The sequence below is a fragment of the Solenopsis invicta genome, chromosome 9 (assembly GCF_016802725.1).
Source record: "Solenopsis invicta isolate M01_SB chromosome 9, UNIL_Sinv_3.0, whole genome shotgun sequence".
Lineage (NCBI taxonomy): Eukaryota > Metazoa > Arthropoda > Insecta > Hymenoptera > Formicidae > Solenopsis > Solenopsis invicta.
The window spans coordinates 11,858,528-11,885,659 of NC_052672.1; the positions used below are offsets into that span (position 1 = coordinate 11,858,528).

A 27,132-nucleotide genomic window follows, 5' to 3' on the forward strand; every position below is an offset into this window, starting at 1 on the left:
ATACGACCGCGTTGTCGAAATGTCCCGACTGGAAGCCACTCAATGTTCTGCTCGACGAATCAAATGTCAGACGCGCGTAGATGAGATTTTACGAAAGTATCGCCTGGATGAAATTTTTCTTGTGGACAGAGTGAAAGTGATCTACGCAACAATTAGGATGATTTTCAAACAGAACCAAGTCTAAATAATGATTTATATTTGAATAATTGTCAAAATTAAAATCTTTGGAGCTGGGTGCATCGCGCGCACGACGTGTATTAACTTTAACATGGCAATCGTAGGCGAGGAGTGAATTCACGATGCGTATCTCATTTTCCATGGAGATACAAATTGTTTTATTGAGAACGATGCCGTAATTCACGGAGTTTATTGCGAGCGTAATCCTCTTCGCGGTGCACCAAACAATGCAACAATTCTCGCTCGCAGAATGCTAAGCACTGAGAGACAAAAGAAAGGGTGGGCTCGTACAGCGACAGTGCAAGATAGGATTCATCCTAGATGTGCTTAAGCTCGTAGATAAAAAAACCGTCATTGTTTGGTCGGGTTTGCCCTAGAATGCGGTGCAGGTCCGCATTTTATTGCAGCGTGAGTTAGCAGATAATAATATAATTGACGATAAGAGATATTGTGTAAAGGCACGTGAAAACATATGTTTAAAATATCAAACGGGGAATGTTAAGCGTGAATATTAATGTCATACGAAATTGGTAATGTAAAAACCATATACAGTTCAATTTTGAGAATAAAATCAATTCAAAACGAAAATTTAAAGCAACTTGCAGATATTTTCCAAATGTTTCGACTCTATTGATTTTGTTAATTAACTCTATTTTCTATTTGATTTTGCACACACAGTCGAGATATTAAAATCTAAAACAAAGGAGAGGATGTAATAACCTTGCTATTTACATACTTTCTGTTATTGCAATTATTTGTGCAAGGATTTACACAACGAATAGATGATTATAGTGCTTTCACGAATTTCGCAGAAAATATCGGCAGAGGGTGTTCGCAATTCCGCGAGCTCGCCTACGTTTCCGCGGGCATTTATGTCTCTATCGTTATGTCTCCGGCGTGTAATTAGAGATATCGCTGATAAAACAGTTAACACAAATTCCGGAATTAACTTGTACGTATCCATTACACCTACGCGCGCGTGTATTGCAAGCGCAACACAGTGAGATTTAATGGCGAAACCGCAAATATCATTCGTTACCAACGTGTTCGGGAAAAACGAACGTATGCGCGATTCTTCTCGTTCTATTCTAGTTTAAATACCACCTGTCAAACGTGCAGCACCGACTCATTCTAGTCACCGTCTTGCGCTTGTCATGTCTTTGTTCAACCCGATTTGTTTCTCAGCCGCATCCTTACTCCCCTTCGTCCTTTTTCCTTGATTAAATAGATATCTCGATTCTTCCCGGAGACAAGAGAAAGAGAAAAAGAGAGAGAGACCCTGACAAATCGAGGGATGAAGACAAGCTAATACATGGTTTTGTTTGAGAACTATCACAAGCATTGTCATGTCTCGTTATACCCTGCTTTCAGTTTACTTGGAATGTAGGTAAGTTTGTTAATTAAATGTGAAGAGAATTATATAAAAGGATTATATAAAACGTATAAAATATAGAAATAATCGGCAACACAATGCCTACTTATTAAACATTCAACATTTCGAATAATAGAATGAAATCGATAGATACTGGCCTCTTAAAAAGATTGTTATATGTCATAATGTCTTTTTAATTAGTCGAATACAAAAGGAAGCACATAAATCTCTTAGCATAATAACAACATCTTTGATTATCGATGGCGCATTGTAGGAATCACGTATGAAATATTTATAAGCGATTATTTTCTTGTAATTATTTATTATGCGTCGCAAAGTACTCGGTTATATACTCAATCGCAAGGTACCCACGCGTAACTAATCTGTGAGATCTGTAAAGAATGTAGAACAAACACGTAATCATGTTCATACATTTGCTATTTCGTTCTGAAATCTTTTCATAAGCTGGAGTAGAATGCAATCTAATTTTGATAGAGTTATGATAGCTCAGATAGATCGAGCAAAACCACAATCAAATCTCGGATCGATGAACTTTTGGAGGGAAAAATATTAAGTGATTAAGGACAAAGATAAAATGAGAGAAAATATTAAATACTGATGATAAATAACAATGCCATTATGATCTCGCATGTAAAAAAAAGTTTTAATTACAATGTGTGTATATAATGCGTTATTATAAATTGTATTTATTATACATGTACCATTATGAACGTTTAAATCTGCAACACATCACATTATTATTATTATTTTATTTTTATTATTATTAAATTCATTTATGAGTACACACTTTAATAATGGTTGGCAAGAAAACTAATTTATTTCGTCGATCGCACCTGCATTAACATAATTGGGTCAAGAGGAATAAAGAATCTTGAAGTAGTCGCGCAAGCAATCCTGATCGTTCGAAGGATCGAAGGATGCGCCAAGGTGTTCCACCCGCGGTATGTCGTAAGGATGCGCGGTGCGGCGAATCGCGTTGCATCGGCTCGTAGCAGTGAAAGGAATACGCCCTGCGATGATCCGCGGCGAATCCGACGGCGGCGATCCTGAATCCCGCGACGGTGCCCGTCACGCGCGCGCTGTACAAGACGTTACGAGACGCGAGATGATGACGGTTCTCCCGGCGACGAGCAATGTATCCTCGTTAAGCTCGATCTCACCGCGTGGACGTAGCGTACACGTCGGCGTGAACACACGCGCGCACACATACACGTGCCGGATACGTGCGTGTGGTTCCATCCCAGTGAGCAAGGATGAGTCTGCAAGCACGAAATTATCCCAATTCGCGTTAGATGCGATGCGGATGTATGTACAAGTTGCAGAGAGCACACTGTAACTACTACAGATAGTGGGAGCAATCGCGTAATAGGTTCTGAGCTTGGAAATACCTTGGTCGAAATTTTGTTCCAGTGAATTGTATCGTATAAAAATGTTATTGGGCTGTAATTTAAATCATACGTCATCTTACACCCGATGTTGCTTAATCATTAAATATATGAGCAAGCTAGTCATAAATAACAACGGTGTTTCTTCGTTATAAACACGAAAAGAACTTTCTCCGAAAATTTGCTTTTAAAATCATGATAATCGTAGAATAATATTGACGAATTTTATTATAACTTTGATAAAATTTTGCTAAATTTTATTAAAATTTTAACAAAATTCTTCAATGTCCCAAGTTTATCATGATTTTAAGAGTAATTTCTGAAAGAAGACTCTTTATTAAATTTTTTTTAATATATATATTTTTTTATACTATATTAAGGTTAACTATATTAAGTTATATAAAGTTATATAAGGTTAATTATACTAAGGTTACTATATTAAGATTATTATTTATATGAAGAAATTTTCGAGACAGTCTTTTAGACTTTTTTTTTTAGCAAAAATTTCATCATTTCTTCGACGTTTTATTATTGTTTGTCTGCGGTAGGGAAAGGTAATCAGACGTAAAAAATGCAGACATATTTTCACACGCCGCGACACAAGTAATATGCATCTGCATACATTACACGAGAATGATAACCAGCTCTTTTGCGAGAGAAGAACTTATGCTAATATGCGCACGCAACGAATTCAATTCATAGAGAAATGACATGCGATGTGAACGATACAGATATAGATACTTGCAAGGTGCATGAGAACCGCAAGGAAAAGCGTGACGCTAAGTGCGAGATGTAGCAGTTAACAGACGTGACATGTATTACGTATGCACATTTAATTTACCTCTAGGCTGGATAGTATTGCAGACACTTGTAATCGATACAAATGTCCGAGTAGATAGGCACTATTTCGTTTTGTATTTCAAGCATGCGGTTTTTGGGATGCATTTTGCGCTATAAATTGCAACCTCAAGATTCTGCTTCTTCTTTGTGAAAATATTGTGAAAGTGTTGAGTACTTTTTAAATATCTCTTTACGCGAATCATACTTTCCAGGACATATCGTAATTCTGATTTTCGCGTTTGACGTGTGTATATGCAGTTTTTTTGCGGCGCTTCCTAGTTTCTGTTCGCTTCGTTCGTCTGTATCTGTTCCGCGAGTGCGTACGTGTACCGGTGTGCATGTGTACGTAATCTAATAAGCTTGTGCCATACACACACCTGCGGAGAATCACGATACGTGGGCGCAGATGCGCACACGGATGCACGGGCGACACGAGGCGCGAGTACACGCGAGGGGGACCATCGGTTACCACCTACCTATCGTCTAACCAGAAAGCCCCGACCACCATCCACCACCCTTTGCTGAGTTTGCGGATTACGCGAGTTACGTACAAGATTTATTTTCCCCTTCAACCTCCGGAAAACGGTCGATGGCGGGGCGAAAAGGGGGCACAAGCGGAACGTCTCGGTGACTATAAAACCTCACCGACTACCTAAGCTCGTGTCTCTGATTGCAGTTAGCCCAAGAGTTTCGTACGTGGCTTTTCGGAAGGTCCGAGTGTGTCCCGCACGCAGTGTAATTATTCGCTGCCACGCAAGTGCGCACCGATTCGCCGATAATAATCGAGAAATTGTCGTCTGGCTTTCGGAATACGTCAAAAACCATCATGAATACCCTCGTGAGTGTGATCCCTTAATTTTATTCACGCTTTCGCAATTGATCGCTCATTAATTATTTTCCAAATAATTGCTAAAAATGGTGAAGAATAAAAGATTAATAACTTTGTCTGGTTGCGTCTATTTTTTAATTCGAATAATAATTTGTTATTTAATAACATCTACAATTGGAACTCTGATCGAGAGAAGTAGTAAAATTTCGTCGCAAATAAAGAAATTAAAGTTTTATTTACAAAATTTGATTGAATTTTTAATTAATGTGTACATCAATATCAGTTTCAAATTTTTTTTTTGTTCAATTTGAAACATTAATAGAAATTGTTAAAGATTTTGTTAGGTGTTGTATTATCACTCGTCATTTACTTTCTTTGCTCTCATGAAAAAATTCGGAGAAGTGTTTTTGTCACGAGTTCTTAACTAAAGAGAGAACAAACGCAATTAATGACAGTTGTGACCAATAACAATAAATTTTATTAATTTTTTAGTATAAATCGTCTCTTGCTAAACTGGATGTGTTTAAGTTCCGTGATATCAAAAAGTTGAGCAAACACGAAATTATGACGAAAGTTTCGGCACGGTGGGCGGACGATGGAATCATCTACACAGTGCAAATTTATAAAACGTTTTATAAAACATTCATATTTTATTCGCGTCGAAGAAGTTTCTACGAACGTATCGGTTGCGAAGATGATTTTATCAGAGTTGATTTCGTCATTTCCGTTTGGCGCGCGCGAACAGCGATCACAGTATATATTCTCGGAAAAATGCACGGCCAACTGCGATTGTTTGTTACAATTGCCGCGCGATATCGCGCCAATCCGGCGTTCGTATCGCGTAAATATTAACATTATCTCGGATCGGAATAATTTTATTACGCGACCGACCGGATAATGAGATGCGCCGATTCGAGAGAACGACACCCTTGCGCGCGCGCGCATAGTTACACAAATTAATTCCAGCATCCGTTATGCTCATTTGCAATTGTTACTCTTTCGCGTTTGGCACGCGTGAAAAATATTACGCGCCGTGTCGCAAATCACTTAACTCTCCTCGGCTTTCAGCACACAATGGAGGAAGTCTCCGACAAGCGTGAGACGGCGATTATGACGCATAGAATAACGCGTAATTATTTATAACCGCGCCGGCGCTCGCGGTGAATCGAAATTTTCTCGCGTGCCAAACTGCCTACCCATCTCAACCTACCTACCTATCTATCTAACAGGCCCTTTTGCATGAATAATAATACGCAAGGTTATATAATTTCGCGTGACTTGCCGCAGTGTTCGTCGCGCTAATCTAATAACACTGAATGGCAATTGAATGTTTCGGATACAGGTGCGCAATAATGGTCGCAAACTGCAGTAACTGCATTTTCTCAAAAGTTCCTATTATTAATTATTAAACTTATCAAACTCCTATTATTATTATTATTATTAAATTGCTGCTAAATAATTCAATTAGAAATAAATTGGAAGTACATAAGTTACTATTATTAGTTAGTGTAATTATTTGTGTAAATATGCGCTGCTTATTCGAAGAACGTCAGGAAATTGTTGCTTGATACATTAGTTTCCAACTGATGTTACACCAACGATCATTTTCACAGATATTGCTGCTCGGTCTGACGACGATGGCGTACGCACAGTTCAGCAGGTTCACGACTCCGTATCCTGCACAACCGTCGCAATATTATAATCCCAATTATTACGGCCGGCCTTTCTACGCCATACTGCGACAAACGCAAGACTCCTCGCCGGACGGATCGTATTCTTACAGGTGAGATCGTCCCGGCGCCGAGACGTACATACGTACGTACGTGCGTACGTACGTACGTTTCGAGAGAACGATCTCGACACGCTCGAGGAATCGCGGATGCCCTCGAACGTATGAAAACACGCTCGCGCCATTCGGTCGATGCAATCGCGAAGTTAACACGCTCGGCGTGACCGCACGTTTTTTTTTCTCTCCTCCTTCCTTTCGTCGCGTCTTCATCGAGGAGTGATTAATAGGCAGGAAGGAAGTGTAATTAATGCACCGGAAACGCACGAAAGTGATGACGCGTCTTGATGATTAGGACTCACGTATTATTTCTCAATAAATGTGACGTCCCAACTGTCTTGTGTTTCCTTTTTTTTTTTTTTCATAGATGATAACATTAGAAAAATAATTTTATTAATTTTCTTTTTAAAAATAATATTAGAAATATTATTTTTAAAGAGAAAGAAAACATCAAAAACTCTTTTGTTTTATATAAAGTTTGGAAGCAATTAGCGATTCATTAGTCATCAAATGGAGTTTCGATATAACCTTTGAAACAAAATTTTTGTTAACGATGTAAACCTCGTTTTCAGGAGTACCTATGTTGTAAGTACTACGTTAAAGATAACATGCAATTGATCGAGAAGAATCGATATGATTGTCTGAAAAGATGTGGGATGGGTCGAGTAGTTTCTCGGTAGTACGTATCTTTATAAGCATTGTTTAGCTGCTATTTTTCAATCTCGATGATACCGACATCCTTTTACTGCCTAAAAAAGGAGTTTGAACATCGTAATTACGTCGTTCGTGCTCGCGCAGGTGCATTTGTTAATCAGGTTTGCGATTATTTTTATTGCCCGCCCACCCAGGCAATTTTCGAATCTTGCGACGTATACGGTGAAAATAGCGCTCGAACGAGAAGAGAAAGAAAATTCAAATCGTGCGAAGGCTAATGGTCTCACATGATCGCTTGGGAGTGTTTCTAAATGCGGTCTGTCCTATTAACCGTAATTAGACACACGAGCAAAAATGTGCAGACTCTGTCCGTGCTCGGTGCAGTAATCACGTTGCATTGCGAATTCATGAGCGTTCTCGTGTAAAATATAATTCAATAATGATAAAGAAATTTCTGTCTAAAGTAATTCTTTTACAAAAGTGCGATGAAATTTGATTAAATATTTTGTCATATTTTATCACAAGTAATTAATTCTTAAAGCACCTGTTATTACATTTCAAATTTCAAAATGATAACAGAGAACCATGTGTTTTGATTTGATATTGAGGTATTATATGGGAATTTTTTTCAAAAAAATTGTATACTCTCATTTAATAATAAAAAAATCATTGACAATTTGCGAGTACAACAAAAAAATATCGCGTTTAGTAGGACAAAGAAATGATAAAAACGTCAATATAATGCGAATATGGTAATATTATTACGCGACGGAGAAAGGCTGATTAACATCACAATTTGGTTCAACGATATTAGGGACGTTAAAATGTTTACTTATTCAGTTATTAAATAGGTAATAGAGATGGAGTTGCGTGCAAAACGATTAGTCATAACTAATGATAATTATTACATGCTTACAACATATTCAGGCTTACAGAATTCTGCACGAAATGTATATACGTATATAAGCATCGATAATAATTATTACGTTAGTTCTGCAACATGCACACACACGCACATTCTCTTTCTCTCTCTCGTTTTCTCTAACTAAAATATTATCTTGAATTATCGGATAATTATCGATAGACGACACCAATGATTATGCAAAATTCTACACGAGAGTCTGTCTAAGAAAAGTCGACCATCGCATAGAGGTGTCGAAATATTTTCGCCCCGCTTTGACTTTCTAACATAGATCTCACGATTCGCTATAATTAGTCAAACGCAACGAGACAGCAGGTTGATGATTATCGAATTATCTGTTAGGTGATGCGATCATCTCGCGCTCTCCCGCAACGTGATATTTACATCGCGCTAAATCTACACGATGCATCTCGCACGCAATTAACGATCGCAACAATCGACTTTGGAATTAAAAACTTGCGATTACTATTGCGACATCCATTCCGTATTACCGACATTCGACTTTCCGAGTGGCCTAATATTTTATATTCAGCTCAGTGGTCCATACAAATACCGTTTCCCGACGTGTCAACGTACCATACCTCCGTAATAATCAATTATCTTTCGACGCTTTCTAACTCCGGAACTTTGTACGACTCTATCATTCAAGATAATCGGTCGGGCGTGCCGAGGTCGTGGACCATTTGCGCGCAGGTCAGATTCTCGCCGGATGGTTCACCAGGCGCTGCTTGAGACGATCGGCCAGTCGCTTTAATCGAAATCGCAAAAACCGTGAACCCGTCTCGCTCGAAGGAAGGATACATAATTGGCTTTGATGTTAATCGTACGCGCGCCACTCGGCTGCACAGCTCGCAATAATTGCGCAATTGAACAATTACAATCGACCTACCTGCCTACCTCTGCCTGCCTGCCTACCTACGCGCTCACCTTCCTCACCCATCCTCGATACCCTGGAGTTCGCACCTAACTCGGGCCCCTCCCGTGACACCACCTGTCTCTGGGACACCGAGACTCGGCCAAGCTCCACCTAACATCTAGAAGGTGGTAGCGCTTTTCTCTGACTGGTTTTCCCGATGGCAGATCGGTGGGCAAGCGGCTAAGGAAAAAATTTGTCGCACAAAGCCAATGACAAAACAATTGTTCCGAACAATTTGACGATGGGTTTTTGAATTACATTCACTTAGATTCTGCATGAAAAAAAAAGTGTATTCTCGTGCGAAATCACACGCTATGAATTTATTTAAAGATGAAATATCGAGGCTCTTACAAACCTACTAATTATCACAAATTTTACATCTTTATAAATTATTATTCATTTTATTTGTCTTTTTAAAATTAAATCTTTTCTTCTTCTCGTAAAGAGTACCTCGCAACACATCTGAACCTTCTGCCTCTATTACAGCTACGACACGGAAAATGGCATCTCCGTAGCGGAGACGGGACAGCCGAAGAATCTTGGGCCGAACCAGATCGAGGCGGTCAGAGGTCAATACAGTTACACGGCCCCAGACGGTACTCCGATTCTGGTCACTTATACAGCCGATGAGAACGGCTTTGTGGCGAGCGGCGCTCATCTGCCGACACCGCCGCCGATACCAATAGAGATACAACGCGCCCTGGCGCATAATGCGGCTCATCCCGAAGAGGAGGATCCTTACAGGAGATATTAGAAATAGCTACACTAGGATTGCTCCCAACGCTTTGATATATCGACGTGGAACGACATGACACCGTTTTTTCTGATATCAATCATATTTTTCTGTTATATTACTCGTTGTCTACGAGAAATTCTTTTTTTGAAGAGGGTGATTTCTTGGCTACTGATTCCCAAAACGTCAAAAGCAAAAAAACGTATGTCTTCATTTTTGAAAATTGGAATACTTTTGTCGTATGGTTGTTCCACGATCGTTATATCGATGATCAACCTGTGAGCAGTGCTAGTGTCTACCTTGTGCGTGCAAGACAAGGCACGATTAGGCGAGACGACGGGACGCGAGATCGAGGAGTACAAAAGCAAAGTGAGGATAAGAGAACGAAAGAAATGAATTCTTTATTCGTCAGTCGATTCAGAAGAGTCCCTTTTAACAAGCAAATTTTATACTTAACGATTACAAAATTTCGACCAATAATGGTTGTAAATAAAAGCGAAAAAATTCTCTCGCGAAATTCTGGAACGTTTCATTATTTTAATTAAAACTTATTTTCTCCGCTCGGAATACATCGGCGCAACGGGGATTGCTATTGGAGTGCAACTTGTTCTGCGTCGATGTCTCAAGAAATCGCGACACGAGAAGCCGTAAAACCGTTCTGTAATTTATGCACGGCCGATAATACGACTGCCATCAAAGAGATAAAATAAAATGTTGGACAGAATTATTGTACATTGCATGCGCTATGCGCGGCATGCTATGTTCAGTGAAGTTCAGCATTATTATATAAGATGACACGATAGTATCTTAAATATGAATTACGCAAGACCGCCTTGCCTTATTCAAGAAAGATCAATATATTACGGGAGTTTATGTTGAGCGGCGCAATTTGCGGATCGAATTATTTCTTTATCTCTATAACGATGAGACTTAATCTGAAAATTTACGTTTATAATAGACCCGTAAATAAATAATATTACGGTGCGTAATGCACGTCCCAATTAACCGGAATTCGTACTCGTTCTTGAGAATTTCGCTCGTCGCCTGAACGTGCCTTAAACCCTGAACAGTATAAACAGCACTCGTGCGAGCATACGAAATTCTGTGTACCTTGGAGCAACAAGCATGTGTATCGCGCGGAGTTCGGAAATTAACTTTGTCGGCTTGTATAAAATTTGCAGGTGAAACGATAATCTCTTATACTTATATAAATTTAAGAATTGAAATTTTCCGTCAGAATTCTGTTATGCTGTTCAGGGTTAGCCGACTAATCAACGATATTCCGGATGTTTCTGGAAGACTTGCCGAAATACGAAGTGTACCGCTTCGCTTTACTTTGATCCTAACACGAAGAGATTACGTCCAACTGACGATCGTGCGATCGAGGCCCTGCGTGTCCCTCGCGAGCGTCTCGCGCCTCCACGTTCTCCGCTCGGCGAGAAGCGGCGGAGACGGTTGGAAGGAGCGGAATCGCGGTGCAGGTGCCCGATGCGACAATATGTCATATCATAATTGTGCTGTAATGTATCATGCTATGGCTATTAAATCGTTTAATTGCGCATGCTTCTCCGCGTATTCTGAGTATCACGTGCCCATAATTACAACGCGTCGTCGAGGTATTCAGGTATTAAAGGGTTCGCTCTCGTCCTGTGCCTTTAACACGATTTTTAACAAAACCCGGGCATGAATGCCGTACAATAATAATAAATTATTTTAATACGCAAGATAGACTATCCTTTTGTTCAGCAATAATAATGTTAATTTATAACAACGACCGAGCTATTCGCTAGTCACTCCTCGCGCGTATGATAAATGCTGAACTCGCAGCATCATATTTCAGAAATAGCGGTATTTGTAATAAGCCGGAGAATGATTTTGAGACTATGTTGCGATGTTAAGATAAATTGCAGATCGCCATGTGCTCGATAGATCGCATGACGATTTTTCAGGATTACGCGCGAAGACGTAGTCGAAGTCGGCAAAGTCGCCTGGTGGCTCGCATTGATTGTTTACATAAGGATGCTTTACGACCCGGCCGCGTTACATCGTAAACGTCCCCGATTGCTTAACGCTTACGTCAGAAACTACGCAGGGAGGAGAAAGGACAGTGCTTTCCAGGCCCCGTTTTGGATTTGATTTTGACGCGGGAGCGCGTCTTTCTCAATTCTTTCCAGCCGGTGAAAACTTCTTCGAGAAACAAAAAAAAAGAAAAAAAAAAAGAAAAAAGTCTCAATGTCTACCTTGCCATTTTGCCGATAACCGTTTTTGGTTAACGGCACGCGATGTTGTTCAATCACGTAAGAATCCTATTATGGACCCGGTGTGAAACAACGTGCGCGTCGAAATAATGGCAATTAAGCAAATGAGCCTGAACCGCTTTCTCGCGTGCCATCGTGACCCTTATCCGTCGAGGATCGATTGAATAAGTATTAATTTTTGGCCTCGAGGAGCATATTCATATTAATTATTATATTCTATAAATTTATATGAATATAAATATTAATATAAATATAATAATATTATATTAATATAAATATTAATATAAATATTATTATATTTATATTAATATTTATATTCATATTAAAATATCACAAAATTTCGTACACCTTCAGATTAAATTCCACGATTGAAAGATTGAACTTGCGCAATTATCTGATTACGCGTCGGCAAACGTAAAGCATCGGATCTTCTTGGAGATCTTCTTGGAGATCTTCTCTCAGGAGTCCTCTAGGATTACGTCTACTCTATTCAAGGTATCACATTACGTACTTTATTGTTAGACACGTTAATAATCTCACTTGTACACGCATCGACCTTTTTTTCCGCGTCGATTGATCGCAGATTCATTTATTGGCTATCTCGGCGATCGCGTCGTCGTCGAGCGCGTCTGCCCCGAGAAAGGACGCTGGCTCTAACAACCTTTTAATTAAAATCGATTCTCGCGTCCGTCGTTCGGCGACGCGCGCGGACGATAAATGGCTGTTTAGCGCGGTTTACGGTGATTATATTGCCGCGGCGTGGGTTTTAATCGCCGCGCGCTTGAGCGCGAAATTTTAGGCGGACCGACCGGCCGTGGAAATGCCATCCGGATTAATGTTAATGGTAATCGTAATATCATGTTAAAGGTGAGTCAGTGAAAGCAAATCATCGCTCTCCTGTCCATTGCACAACACGCGAACGAGCGACTGAGCGAGCGAGCGAGCGAGTGAGCGAGCGCATCTCCCGGGACTCCTCGGTTTATCCGTGAGATGGAAATAACGGGATATCGAATTTAGTGATTCTCCGAACTTTCTATGGCCACAAGTAGAATAGTTCGGGAATATGAAACAGGTGGGTTATAAATCGATCCCGCGGTCGCGATGAGACGCGAGGGGGCCTTTGGCAGGTTTCAAATTTTATTGCTCGCGCGATACCATCGCGCGATAATTGTTGATAATTAGCTTGTGCGATTGCACGAGGTACGTATTTTAACTTCGGGCACGTCTCGCATTTACAATACGAGCGACTTATCGAGATGCAAATTGCGTTTGCAAATCGAACGGGGCAGTCACTCCGAAAAGGTCAGCCACTCGATTTCGTTTCTAAAATTAATTGACGCTAATTGAAATACCAGTTGCGACCAGGAACGAACATCGCGGTATTCCTGCCGATCGCTAGAATGAATGATCCATGAATTTGGCAACCTCGTTATGATTTACGTAGCTGATGTCAAATTACGTGAAATCGCGAGTGTAAATTGTGGCTAGCGCGTCGCGCAAGCGATGCAAATCGAAAGGTCATTTGAACTATTATATATTTCATATGTGGACTGGCGTGAAGTATTGTTGAAAATGATAATCGGCCGTTGATAGTTAGTCGTTACCAGCTGACAGTTATTAATGACAGTGGTTAACTATCGCGGCTAAAACAATCGAACAATTTTCTCGTGCGTTCTTGAGAACGAAACGCAATGTGAACATTTTCTATTCAATCGTTTTCGAAGACACTCCAAAGAAATTTAAACAGTTATACGTCTGATAAATTTAAAAGTAGTTTCGATTATTTTAATGTTATTTTCGGTGGCCATTAAATAAAATTATAATAATTACGAACAACAGGTTACAGCATGCGTATTTCATACTGCATTTTGAAGATATTAAAAAAAAATGTTTAACAATCTTTACATCTGACATCAAGTAAATTTAAAAAAATTGCCAAATAATTTTCAGATTATAATAGAACTATAATAATTACAAATAACGAGTTAAAGGTCACAGACATGCGTGCACCTGTCGCGTATTCTTATTTCTAAATATCAGGGTCAAAAGGTCCCCCTGTGTTGCAATTCTCAGATGTTCTGCAAGCCGATTTAAGATAGATATTTAGATAAATATTGATTATAGTTACGTACTTATGGTCGCATCTGCAATTTATTCATAGCATAATGTTGTCGATTAATTACGTGAATCTCTGAAGAGCTGAATGCTTAATAAGCCTCTTAATAAATATAACATATTAGTATATATCAATTAATTAATATATATAAACAATTTTAAGTAAAATTTATGCTTTTAATAATTCTTATTATGTATTATGTGTGTTTTGTTGCTTTTAAAGTACTTTTTATTTTATTTTCCGCGCAAGATTACATTTTAAAATTTTACAATTAATTTTGAAAATCGCGATATTCAAGATGATGTATATTTATTTGCATTATACTACGCGGACAGCACAGTCTTGCTAAAGTATATAAAAATTTAGCTGGATACAGATCTGAAAATAATTTTGTTAAACCATCAAAATATGTAGAATTTTCAAGTGGGTTGTTAGAATATCAAAACTTTTTGCAGCTTATCCTGCTTGAAATTTTATAAGTACTTTATAATATAATTATAATTATTTTATAATAACTTTATAATAAATTATTTCTAATAATTTCTAATAAATCATTTTATAATAATTTTATAATTATTTTAATGGTTCAAAGAAATCGTTTTCAACTGAGTATTCAGTTAAAAAATTTTTGGATACTTCAGCAAACTTGTTCTTCCCGTACGAATTGAGTGGTGTACACCGAATTACAAGTTCTCACTGTTATCACAACGGTAAAACTCGTGCGTGCACAATCGCCTGTCAAGTTACAAGGTACATACAAACCGCTCGCTAACGAGATTGTCAGGCATCCACGACCGAAAGGTGCCGTGGCAAGAAGTGAACCCTGCAACTATCGCAAGAACACGCGATACACGAAATCGATATTTTGCATACAATCGCGAAGAGTTTTGGCCCGAGTCTCGCGCCAGTCTCGCACCAACGATGTCGGTCAAGGAATCGGACACTTCTGGGCCGGACGTACTCTGTCTCAAAAATCGCGATCGCACACAGGCCGCGTGTCGCCGATCCTCTGTAGATCATCGCGCTTTTGCGCAAGAAAACTTGGTGATACGCCGCTATTGTTCTGACAACAGACGTTGACAGACCGTCCTCGCTTGCGAGTGCGTATACTCGCGGATAGGAAAATGGAAAATCTCGTAGGAAGGCCGGTATTTAACGACGTAATATGCGCGAACTAAATTTAGATTTGCACAATAATAAAACTAATTACATGGTATTAAATGGCAGAACCATTCTCAATGTACCTTGATTTACGTAACGCATTTCAAATTTTTTTATTTGATTTTTTTACCTCGCACGCGTTTTACTTCAAGGAACTTTTATAACTGCTCTCGTACTTCCGTCAATATTTTGATTAATGCTTGACCGATATATAACAAAGTTTTTTTAAACTCGTTTTACTATTAAAATTACGCATTTTATTTATATTCTGTTACAGATTTTTTTCGCAATTAAAAAATTTTGAGTTTTAAGAGAAAACGATTACACGAATAAAACAACGAAGTTAGAGATATAAAATCTATTAAATTGCAATTAAATAAAGAAAATATAAACTAATAGAAAAGATGTCAAACAAAACAGAAAGTGAAGAAAAAGCCAATTTATACGCACAGTATTCCGAGTGCGAGTGACACATCAGTACACACTTAAAACCAATACGGAAACGAGAGTCAAAGAATTAACGGCAAATGCATATCGCAAGAGAGAATTAAAGCGTTTCCTCAATCGTGGTCGTGGGATCCTCGTGGTGGATGGATCTCCGCAATGACAGTCAGAATCTCCCGGCATGAATTCCTTTCTCCGCTCGTCATCTATAACGGAAAGAAAGGAAGGGCATGGCACGGCGAAGAAAGGAGACGCTTCGAATGCCAGCGACGACAACGCTTCGCAATTCGTTCGCGCTCGCGGATTGATCCGGGTATAGTCGCGATAGGAACGATCCCTAATAAGCACCTCGTCATGTGCCCACGATCGTAACTACATCCTCGCAGTCATGTTGTGACATCATCGACATAATGTATTGCGCTCTCCGACAAATCGGTGCGAGAAACATGCGACTTCACCCTTCGTGCTGATCGTCGGAGACCTTGAAAGGCTTTCGTGATGGTGAAAGACGGAACAAGGGGGAGGCGCGGGAGAGGAGCAAGATTTAATTGTGTCGAACACAATGAGACACGATCGATAATGGGAACACCAAGACTTATCGGAAAGATCTTGTGCATCACACGAATTCGTGAATACAAATTGCTCGTTATAGCCCACGATGGTTGCGAAATGCCAAAATTCCGGCAGTAAAAACGACAAAGAAACGTAAAAAAAAAGTTTAAAAAATTTTTAAGTTTTTAAGGCAGTTGAGAAATTTAGATGCTAATCTCGTCAGTCTCAAATTCTAGAATTTTCAGTAATTAATAGTACGTGGTGGGATTAACAAAATCCCGAAGGAGAAAGTTTATTAAGAGGGAGGAAGTACTCGTCAATCAACTGACCTTTCAGTGCAACAAACTCGTCTCTCTCTCTCTCTCTCTCTCTCTTTCTTCATCTCATAAATTCGACTCGCTTGGAAGATACGGGTTGCGAAGTACACGACAAGCGCGACGGGCGAGGGAATCATGCAGGCGGAATCAGATCGTAGTCGTAGGCGAAACACCGCAACACGGCGAATTTTGGGCGTTGCTCCCGCAAGGCGAGGATATCGATCGAGATCAAGAGAGGAGAGGAGGACCTCTCTACCGTCGATCACGAATCTCATCCAGGATGGTTCCAGATCCGAAGGCCTGCTCGCCTCGGGGTGTACGAGACCCACTTGAACCCCGGTTTGACCTTTCTGGTTTTATTAGCCACGTCGACTTAGGTATGCCTCGTCATCATACGGCGAGGTACAAAGGCGCTCGTGCGCGTGTTCGAGAAGGCGCATACCTTCGGGGTCCTCCCAGGCGAGCACATCCTCCTATCCGAGAATTGTGCAAACCGATCCGCGCCTTGCGATTCTTCGCCAGCTGCTGAAACTACCCCGCTGCGCCGCTTCCGCGGTCAAGATGGATCATCGATACGCTACTCGTCGTCGGCTACTGCCGCACGATTTATTTACAAGAAGTCAAATTGTTCGAAATTCAGTTTTATTTCGAAATTTCGGTTTATACTGTTCTCGCATCTAAGTTCTCAATTTATTAATTTTTGTTCTAGAATAGCAAAATTAGTTAGTTAATGTTTGATTTGCACATGAAAAGCACAGTATCTAAAAATTTAGCTAAACACCAATTTGAAAATAATTATGTTAAACCATCTAAATAGTTGTATTGGATTCTCAGCTGATTGCTTCATCAAGTTTAATTTAATCGAAACATTTTGTAGCAATTTTTGCACGATTACTATCATCCAATATAATTATTTAAATAGTGTAACATAATTACTTTCAGAGATCTGTATCTGGCTTAATTATTATATGCTTCAGCAAAATTGTGTAACTTTAGAAAAATGCTACAAATATTTTAAATGTGTTTTCTTCGCCCTGTACAGTAACAAAAGATTCAAATGAAATATCCTCATCATAGATTCCTAAATAAAGGAAACGCAGAGAGAAAGGTGTGTCTTATAATTTCGAAATTGCGGACTATGAAGCCCACATTGCAGCATTGTCTGTCTAGTGTGTTTATTCGCGAAAGACAATCTTCATAAATATTTGCGAGGAATTGGACATATAATAATGGCAGGACTGGGAAACAGAAAACAGTGCAAAACGATCACGACGTAACTCAAGTGGCCTATGTACGGATTAATGACAGTCTATTACATCTTCGACGTCGCTATTTTACTTTTCTTACAAAATAATTCATGCATAACGCATCGTGCAATAAACTCGCGTAGCTACTATCCCAAAGTGTTAGAGCGAGTAGATACGTAGAGATAACGTCCAAAAGGAATGATATTCCCGCTGCGTAACAGTGACAAACGGCGGATACGGGAGACTTTAACGCCCGATAAATCAGCACTCGCGATAGAGTACCGACGATGATGTCCCGGCTTGGTATTAATCGCCGCGTGCGAGAGCGTGCGGCGGAAAGGTGTTAAATTTATGATTTCGCTGACTTCGGGGTGTGCAGCGCGCGCAGTCAGATGTATTTACGACGAAAGAGAGCTGAAGAGACGCTACTCGTCCAGCGACGAGCGCCTAATGAAAATTGTGAATACCACTTACTCGACGGCATTTCGCGAGTTTCGACGCGTTATTTACTACAATGTGTGCACTCGCGCGTATTACCGGCGTTATTACCGTATGGCACTCGGCCAGGGAAATCGCTTGGCAAGCGTTAAGTTTACCTAACGTGCATTAAACTCGGGGAGGGAAGTAGGGTTTACTCGTTGCGCGCGCATATTACTTTGCATCACACACAATACTTAGTATATCGTTTTTCTCAGGCTCTCGGGCTCTAAGGACCGGGTAGAGTTGCCGGCTGCATAATCTCGGATTCCTAGATTGCACCGTCCCTTTTCTGCTTAGCGTAACGTACATAATGTATTGCGCAAAAATCGCAGAACGCTAGAATTACCTGGCTTTGTACGCACGTACTTTGCGACAACAAAGTGAGCTAGTTAATTTGACGTTGACGTATCATTATTTATAAAGATTCGCGATTACTTAAAAAATATAATTACCAAGAAAATGAGTGCACGTCTGCATAAAAATAAATTGCATTTAAGACGAATTTTAATTACAATTGATATTTATTTGAAGCTCCCCTGAATTAAATATTTTTAAGCTATAAAGAATGTTTACTGTGTAACAAATTACGGATGAAAAGTCGTCTAGAAAGAGAATATATATTGCAAGTATTATATAGCAATATATATTAGAATACGTTGGATTATTATTATTATTATTATTATTAAATTTTATCGATACGAGAGTTCAATTTTGTTATAATATCTGGATCAATTGCTGTCTCGTAGAGTATCTAATACGATAAACGTACTTCGATACTCGACTGCGAGAAGCGATGACATAAGTTGACATTTAATTCTCATTTAGACGGCGTCGATAGGACAAATCGATAAGTAACGATGCACTTTTCAACCAATTAATCGAACGGTAATCGTCGTTTATGGAAAATAATGAACAGCCTCTTTCCGCGAGCATCGGTCGACACGGCACATTATGCATTGTTGCGAATAAACGCGGCGCCATATCAGTTCTTGCACGACAATTTTGACGATTGCGATCTTATTCAGAGGATATTACGACTTCGCGAACGATTATGCACGCGTTACATCGCGATCTCTACACGGATGGAACCGTTTACTCTGTTCTGGAAGTGATCACACCTCGTGAGAAATTACGCGTTGCGATTTAAAAAGCGGATGTAAAAAGGATGATGGTACTGTGAAATACAAAAACGATTTGCGATGGTCATGAGAATATGAAGCTCATATGAACGTGAAAACGAAAAAGATAATGTATATGTGTGTGTGTGTGTGTGTGTGTGTGTGTGTGTGTGTGTGTGTGTGTGTGTGTGTCTGACACACTGCATATAAGTTTACATATACAAGGAGACTAAAACATTCATCGATGTGCATTAATTAATTTAATTTTCGTTTTATAGATTCTTTGGATATCATCTTTCTCTTGATACAAAACTGCGACCCCAACATAAGTATGTTTTAATGGAGTTATTATTGCGGTATTCGTAACAATCGACTTCGATCCATGCAAAGTGCTATTGTTTCTTTTGTTTCTTGGATCAAAGAATTTACTTTATATGTAAATAAAGAAGAGATGTGAATTCTCAAGGTTGTAAGGGAGAATCTGAGCGCGTCGATTTCTCGCGAAGCATATCGGTGTGTAACCGCCATTACGTAACGCTCCCAATACACGTGACGAAATCAGGTGCATGAATGGGTATCCCATAGTACATTGTTTGTGATTTGTCCGTTGCCACACGCAGGAGTGTGTAGATGCAGACACCGATGGCGGACCGTAAACGCGTGCACACGAATCGACAGGTGGTCGCGCTTATTAATCGTTTTGAAAGTAAAGTCGGAGGACAATATGCGATTACACGGTATCTTGCCGCGAGAAACGAAAGCCACGTGACAAATACGAGAAAAATGAAATCATCGCTGCCGATTGCGTCGCGCCCGTTCGACGCTTTCGATCTCGAATCGAAATGCTCTTGTCGCAGTTTGCGTTGCCGATCGATGTTGTCCGTGGGCCGCGTGGGATTTGCACATATACACCGAGTGCCCGTATCTCGCATTTCTTTAATGCAAATGCGCACAATACCGACTGTCATGAGCGGCATAACATTTAAATTTATTGGAAGTTGCCGATACGATCGGGAGAAAACGCTACTCCCGCTTATGCTCTTTTTACATTTACTAAGACAAACGTTTTGCATATTATTTATAGAAACTTGCGTGATATTTTCACACAGTTGGTAATTAAATTTAATGGATTCGATAAGCTGTCCAATATCTTTCAACAAGAATAGATAATCGCTGCAATGATCGCCTAATCTTTCATTGATGTTGCACTTATGACATTTTCGTCGAGAAAGAGTCCTTAGGAAATTATTCTCAAAGACTCGACTACAAAAATATTGCTCGTTTAACAAACTATTTAAACAACCGCAAATAAGAAGTAGCCTTCGTCGAGAATACGCAAAGTATGAAGCTACATATTTATCACCTAATATCATCACGTATACATACAATGACACCCACATCGTCGTCTCTCGCAGCGACAACGATACGTTAACGAATGACTCTATTAAGGTGAAACAGTAGCTGGCGTGGGTATTCGCAAATACGTGCGTGTATGTGTGCCAACAATTAATTGGCTCGCCGGTGAATTAAATTCGCGCGAACGATCAGCGGCGGCGGCGGCGGCGGCGGCACGTCGGCAACCCGCTCGATCACGTAAGGAGTAGCCGCCGGCTCGACGCCGTACATACACGTTTGGGGTTGCGAGGTGGGGCGAGGATGCGAGGGCGACGAAGGAGCCCTGGCGAAGGAGAATGCTCCTCTCCCGAGCACGGGCGAGCGAGCGAACGAGCGATTCTACGCAGAAATCGGGAGAATGGGAAGGGAAGATCCTCTTGGGCGTCTTCATATAAATGACGGCGGTGCTCGCGGCACGGGATCACAGATTCAATCTCGTTCAAATCGACAAAGCCGTACACAAACCGCCGACAATCGTCGTCGTCATGCAGTATCTAGTGAGTGATCTGTCTCGTCGCCTGCGATCTTCTGGATATCGATCGTTCTTCTCCCGTGATCGCGCTCGCTTTTTTTTGTGTTCTCTTCTTTTAACACTCTTTTACTTTGCGTTCTTCGGTGAACGATACTCGGTGAACTTCTCGGTGGACTAAAAGAACGTCTTTTCTTTACTAAATCGCGATTCAGATTGCGTTGCACAAAGAGCATACTTCGATAGCGAAACATTCCGCATAGTTGGTGGTAATTCACGTGGGATGAAGACGTAGAACGCGATGGGACGAGCATTACAATTGATAAGCCTCTAAATTACGCGTCTCTGACTTGGACGAATGTTGAAAAATGTGACGCCTCGAAATCTCAAGTAACAAAATGCGTAAAAATATATCGCGAATGCGCGAGTTCTTGTATAGTTATAGAGTTTAAAAATTAAAATAACATCTATCATCGGTACACTACAATCTTTAGTTTTACAAATGTATGAAAAATATATTTTTGTATTTATAAAATAAATGTTATTTTATAAATAAATATAAAGAATATATTTTCAAATATTTTTGTGTGTTGGTTCATTGGATAAGAACATCAGTATGGTTGCAGATCTTGGCCTTTGCAGCCTTCGGCTGCGTCTTTGGACAGTTCGGATCGTATCGCGGCTTTCCCAGCCAAAATGCATATAGACCAACGCCGAGGCCTTATCAGCCGCAACCGCAGCCGCAGCCACAACCGCAATACAATCAATACACGTATGAAATCTGTATATGATAAACTAACGACTTAATCCTTTCATAATTTTCTTAGAAAATCGATTAAAATATATTATACATGAGAATCTTTGCTATAGAATTATAATAAATTATAGTAAATTAATGTAAAAAAATTGATATAAATATTTTCATATATAAAGTACTTTTAAGTTTCTCTAAATTAGGATAAAATTATATTGTCATATGCAAAATTAATTTTAAAACTAGATTAATATAAAATGTGTATGTCTTACTAATTGCATACTAAAGAATTGACAAGTCTAAAATAATTATGCAAATTTCAAAGATTTGTATTAAAAAATATTCCATAAAAAATTATAATTATAGAAAAACTGGTCTTATACTGTTTGCTGTTGCTTCCGTTTTCTGAGTTAATTGCTGTTTAGCATTGGAATAGTCATAGAAACACGAAACTAAAGCAGCTTCAGTTATAAAATATAAATGTAAATAATACCGTTTAAAATTCAAGACTATGCAAAATGATATTTTTGCCTTTTGATTTTTTGCCGTAGGTCTCCCGGAAAGCAGCCGTTTATAGGCATTCGAAGCCAGCACAAGGATACATCGCCGGACGGATCTTATGAATTTGGCTATGAAACCGAGAATGGAATTTCAGTCTCTGAAAGAGGATACCCTCAAGCTGGACCTCAGGGTCAAACGGAGGTAAAACAATTTGATTGTGCTCGAAAAAACATATACGGAAAGAAATTTTATTTTTTACTTTTACGAAATCAAGTTTATTAAAAAGTAAACTGAAGGTTTAATTAAAATTTTTTAAGTCATTTTTTATAACTAATTATTACCGTATAATCATTGAGTATTGAGCATATTTATTATGTGCTACGTTTTATATTTATATGAAAAAATTTATATAAATAAGAATTTACACGAGAAACTAATTTTTTAGATTAAAATTCTAAATTTGTTAGAAACTTCCATTAAATTCCTATATTTATGTACCGCAGATGTGACGGATGTTACATCATCTAATAGAAATTAGTAATTATGTGTGCGTAGTAATATGCAAATATAATTTTTCCATATGTAATTTTAATCAAATCTCGCTTCCTTTCTTCTTCGATGATTAATTACACAGCTTTACTAGGTAGTATTTATTTTAGATAATTTTTCTATTATGCTTTTATTAGCAAAACAATTTTTATTTATTCTTTAATCTTTAATTAAAAAGTGTCTCTCATGTATGTAGCGGTCGAATTTCGGTTCGCTTCTTAAAAAGGTGAAAAAATTAAACAATTTTCACAAGGTAATAAAAAATTTCAATCAAAACATCGTTACTTGTCAATTATAATTGATCCAAACATTTAAAAAAATGCTTTCAAACTTTAATTACTGCGTCTAACTCTAAATCAATTCGTATAGGTGGTCCAAGGCAGTTATTCGTATCAAGCGCCCGACGGAACCCCCATCACTATCCAGTACACGGCTGATGAGAACGGTTTTCGTGCCGAGGGTGCCCATATTCCCACGCCACCGCCTATTCCGGAAGCCATCAGAAGAGCACTCGCGGCGAATCCACCTGGGCCCGATGACGAGAAGTACGACCGGCAACAATACGACCGGCCCTTCCAGCAGAGATTCGGCGGAACGACGTACAATCCCAATCCATTCCGGAGATTCTAGTTTCACTGTACGCTCCGCAGAATTCTCTACGATACATCCACGACCAGCACAGTCCAGCGAATACGCTGGAGGGAGGCTCGGCTAGATATCGATACATGTGACGGCTTTGAGTCATTTTTTTCCCTCCCCAGCCTCTAATGCGAAGTGATACGTGTACATAGGACACACAGTATGGTGGATAACAAAACAGTATCGATCCCTATAATATAACTTGCCGTTACGCAATAAATCAATATATATTGTTTCTATTTGTTCTCGAATTTATTCTTCACCCTTCCTCACCGTCGCATTCGTATTGACATTGAGCGGAATGTCGATTCATCATTGCTCAGTTGCACGTCTCCCCATTTCCTCGTTGAATGTAACTTTATGACGTATTTATGTATTGTTACAATCCGCGAAAAGTTATATTCGCTATATCGCGTACTCAATTATTTAAAGATATTTCGTGGGAAGAATCATGCACCGCGAATGTTTCGCATTCTCAGGATTTTTTCTGGCGAACGCTGCATGCATCCAATCCATTCGTTCGTCGTACCGCGTTCCCACGAAAAATGGCGGACGACGTGGAATAATAATGATATTGTGGTTCCGACGAAGGGAAGAACGCGTTCCAGTCAAGGAAAACTTAATGTCAGTCTCCACATCGGTTGGCGATGACATATTGCGCAAATTTTCGTTCGGAGCAACGCGGAGTCGCGCGGGTGGCTCAGAATTCACTAGCTGGAGTCGCGGTCCAGTTTAAAGAGCGACGGCTTCGAAGTCGTCTTTTCGTCTGCCCGATCTGACACAGTGACATACATAGACGGCGAGTAAATGCCAGTTTTGCAGGCACGTAACGTCGCCGTTCTAGCTGTAGCGTCGTTGCATCATCAGTTGCGCGAGGCACGAGTCTGCTTGCGCTGCTATTTGTCTATAATTTGCCGCAAAACTTGGGATCTAATAAACGTTAATTAGCTATGACGGGCGATTACACTTTTCAAGAAGATGCTACCGCTTTGTTTATTTATATACTCTTTATAGCGTCGCGTCCGAGAAACACAATCGTGTTTTATCAATAAACGCGAAAATGTTTTGCGCCAAAGGTCACTCAATCTCGATTGCTCTTCTATGAGATTGCGATAACACTTATCGCAATTAAATACAAATAACGTTGTAGTGGGCGGCAAACTGTCGTAAAATTCACGATAAATCGTTAACTGTTCCTCGAGAAACGAAATGATGCACGCAAAGCGTAAATTTTCGCGATTACCTTTATGATCGCGAGTGAAGGCAGTATGTGAAGTTCAACTTCGCCAACGGCGATTTATTTAAAAATCTGCAGCGAAATCAGCTGAAACATTTAAACCTTTCACGCCGTGCATACAATCTTCATACTCGTCTTGAGTCTTTAATATTCTCGTTTTTCATATTTAAGTCTGTAATACGGTTTACAGAAAATAATATGTAATTTTTTATATTTATATCAGTCAGTTTTTATACAGTACGTTATATAGTCAGTTTACTATATAATATTTATTTTTAACATATATATATTTTTTATATACGTATAAAATATAAAAAAAGAAAAATGTATATATATATATATATATATATATATATGTATATACATTTTTTCTGTAAAATAGATATAGAAATATCAGAATAAAGATATTGGACATTTATATTTATTTATATATTCTGTATCATTATAAAAATGGATTTTAACACACTGATTTCAAGAAAAATTGTAATTTAATGAAATCCATGTTTCGCTAATCTTTTTCTTTTTTTTTTTTAGAAAAGATTTGCATATTGGTTTTTCACGCCTCGGTGAAGAATCCTGGCGGAAACCGTACTGCACGAAAACAATTCGTGGCGTAAAAGGCTCGCGATAACGAGGCTGCAAGTACCCTGACCTCTCTAATATGCAACACGAGAGGATGAGAGAGCGCATACGAAGTTCGCGTGCACCACGCCTGCAGCGAGCACTTTATGCATTCATAGTACAGCGAACATATGGATTCTAGTCGCAATGATAAATCCACTAAAATTAAATGCTCGGGCGCGATATTCATATTTCCTTATCATGTTTTATCATTGCTTCACCATTGAGAACTTTCCCATCTTCAACTTCTATGTATCATTTCCTATGTGCTCTATGTGTTTCGAAACATTTTTTTGAAATTCTTATTTAACTTTTCAAACAAAAAAAAAAATATTTTCAGTGGAATAAAGAATATGCAAAAAAAAAGAAAGGAGGAAAAAAGAAAAAAACCTTGTTACGCATATCGAGGTGTGCAAATGCACCTCAAATGAATCATAGCGAGCGAACAGGGTGGGACACAGTGTACAGGTGAAAGTGCTGTACGCACATCTCGGCCTCTCTTTCGTTACTTCGCATTCTTCCACGCATCATCCCGGTCAAGGACCGTCCGCCCGGCGCATGCGGCGCGACTTGGGCGGTTCTGCACTTCCTTCGAAAGGTTCGATCGGTCTGATCGTCGCGCGAGACGCAGGGGGAAGAGAAAATCAGAAAAAGAGAGAAAGGAAGAGAAATAGTAAATAAATAAAGCAAAGAGTGAGAAGAAACACACCCCGGCTTTATAAACGTGACGGAGTGTGCAATTAATCAACAATTAATAATGCCTGCAATTTCAGTTTTTCAATTTTAATATTTTTGATAGTAATAAATACACTGTCCAATACGGATTTTAGATCACGAATTAGATCGGATGATTTTTATAGACTTTTGTCGCTAAAAACGGATCCGTAAATGAAATTGCTCTATTACGTTACAATTTAAAGAAAATTGGACTTAAAAATACTAAAAGTGGCATTTTTTGGTATTTTTAAGCTAAAAATGTGACTTGATAAAGCAATTTTATTTCCAGTTTTGTTTTTAGTGACAAAAAATTTATAAGAATCATCTTCGTGGGTTAAAAAAAATTTTAATTTGTTGGATAGTAAAATCATCGATTTAATCAACAGCATATCTTTATTACTTATTATTTGCAACAATTTTCATTACTTTATCTCTAATAATAACATTACTCTAGCAAAAGTGTTGCTTAGAATTCATTCACATAATTTTTTAGAATTTCTATAAAAATTTCAAAATTTTTCACTTCTTCATAATTTTGAAACTTTTTAAAAATTTTGTGAGATTTTATTACATGAATTAAAACATTTTTCATATATATTTGGAGTCTACATCTTTTTTTAAAATTCCTTATATGTGTAAATTCTAAAATATTCCAAGATCTCTAAAATGCATTATTTTATAATTTTCAAAGAAAACTTATAAAAATTTAAATATTTTTTTATATAGAAAATTTCTTATAAAAGTTAAAATATTTTATATTTTATATAAAAGTTTATAAATATTTATTTATATAAAATATTATTTAATATAGAAATATAAAAATTTTCTTTACAGAAATAATACCGGCAGCGTTAAATTAGCCAGAGCATCCTGGCTACTTTTACTTATTTTAAGTATTAAATTAATTATTTTGATTATTAAA

General features: G+C 38.7%; 2 protein-coding genes across 2 annotated transcripts; both read left to right on the forward strand.

Moving 5' to 3' along the window:
• The first annotated feature begins 4,429 nt into the window (after positions 1-4,429).
• On the forward strand, positions 4,430-11,406 carry LOC105192793 (endocuticle structural glycoprotein SgAbd-1). The gene is made up of 3 exons (XM_011157034.3): positions 4,430-4,633; positions 6,238-6,407; positions 9,389-11,406. The coding sequence occupies exons 1-3, from the start codon at positions 4,622-4,624 to the stop codon at positions 9,654-9,656; spliced, it is 450 nt and encodes a 149-aa protein (XP_011155336.1). The 5' UTR covers positions 4,430-4,621; the 3' UTR covers positions 9,657-11,406.
• A 9,676-nt stretch (positions 11,407-21,082) lies between these two features.
• LOC105192794 (endocuticle structural glycoprotein SgAbd-2) lies at positions 21,083-23,874 on the forward strand. Its single transcript, XM_011157035.3, has 4 exons — positions 21,083-21,220; positions 21,819-21,964; positions 22,498-22,648; positions 23,366-23,874. The coding sequence occupies exons 1-4, from the start codon at positions 21,119-21,121 to the stop codon at positions 23,624-23,626; spliced, it is 660 nt and encodes a 219-aa protein (XP_011155337.1). The 5' UTR covers positions 21,083-21,118; the 3' UTR covers positions 23,627-23,874.
• Positions 23,875-27,132: the final 3,258 nt, after the last annotated feature.

Bases quoted from the DNA above. Each gene is read 5' to 3' on its own strand.
- LOC105192793 (XM_011157034.3), top strand. The intron at 6,408-9,388 runs GTGAGATCGTCC...CCTCTATTACAG, and splicing joins GACGGATCGTATTCTTACAG to CTACGACACGGAAAATGGCA.
- LOC105192794 (XM_011157035.3), top strand. From the start codon at position 21,119: ATGACGGCGGTGCTCGCGGCACGGGATCACAGATTCAATCTCGTTCAA. The intron at 21,221-21,818 runs GTGAGTGATCTG...GTATGGTTGCAG, and splicing joins TCGTCGTCATGCAGTATCTA to ATCTTGGCCTTTGCAGCCTT. The intron at 21,965-22,497 runs GTATGAAATCTG...TTTTTGCCGTAG, and splicing joins CCGCAATACAATCAATACAC to GTCTCCCGGAAAGCAGCCGT.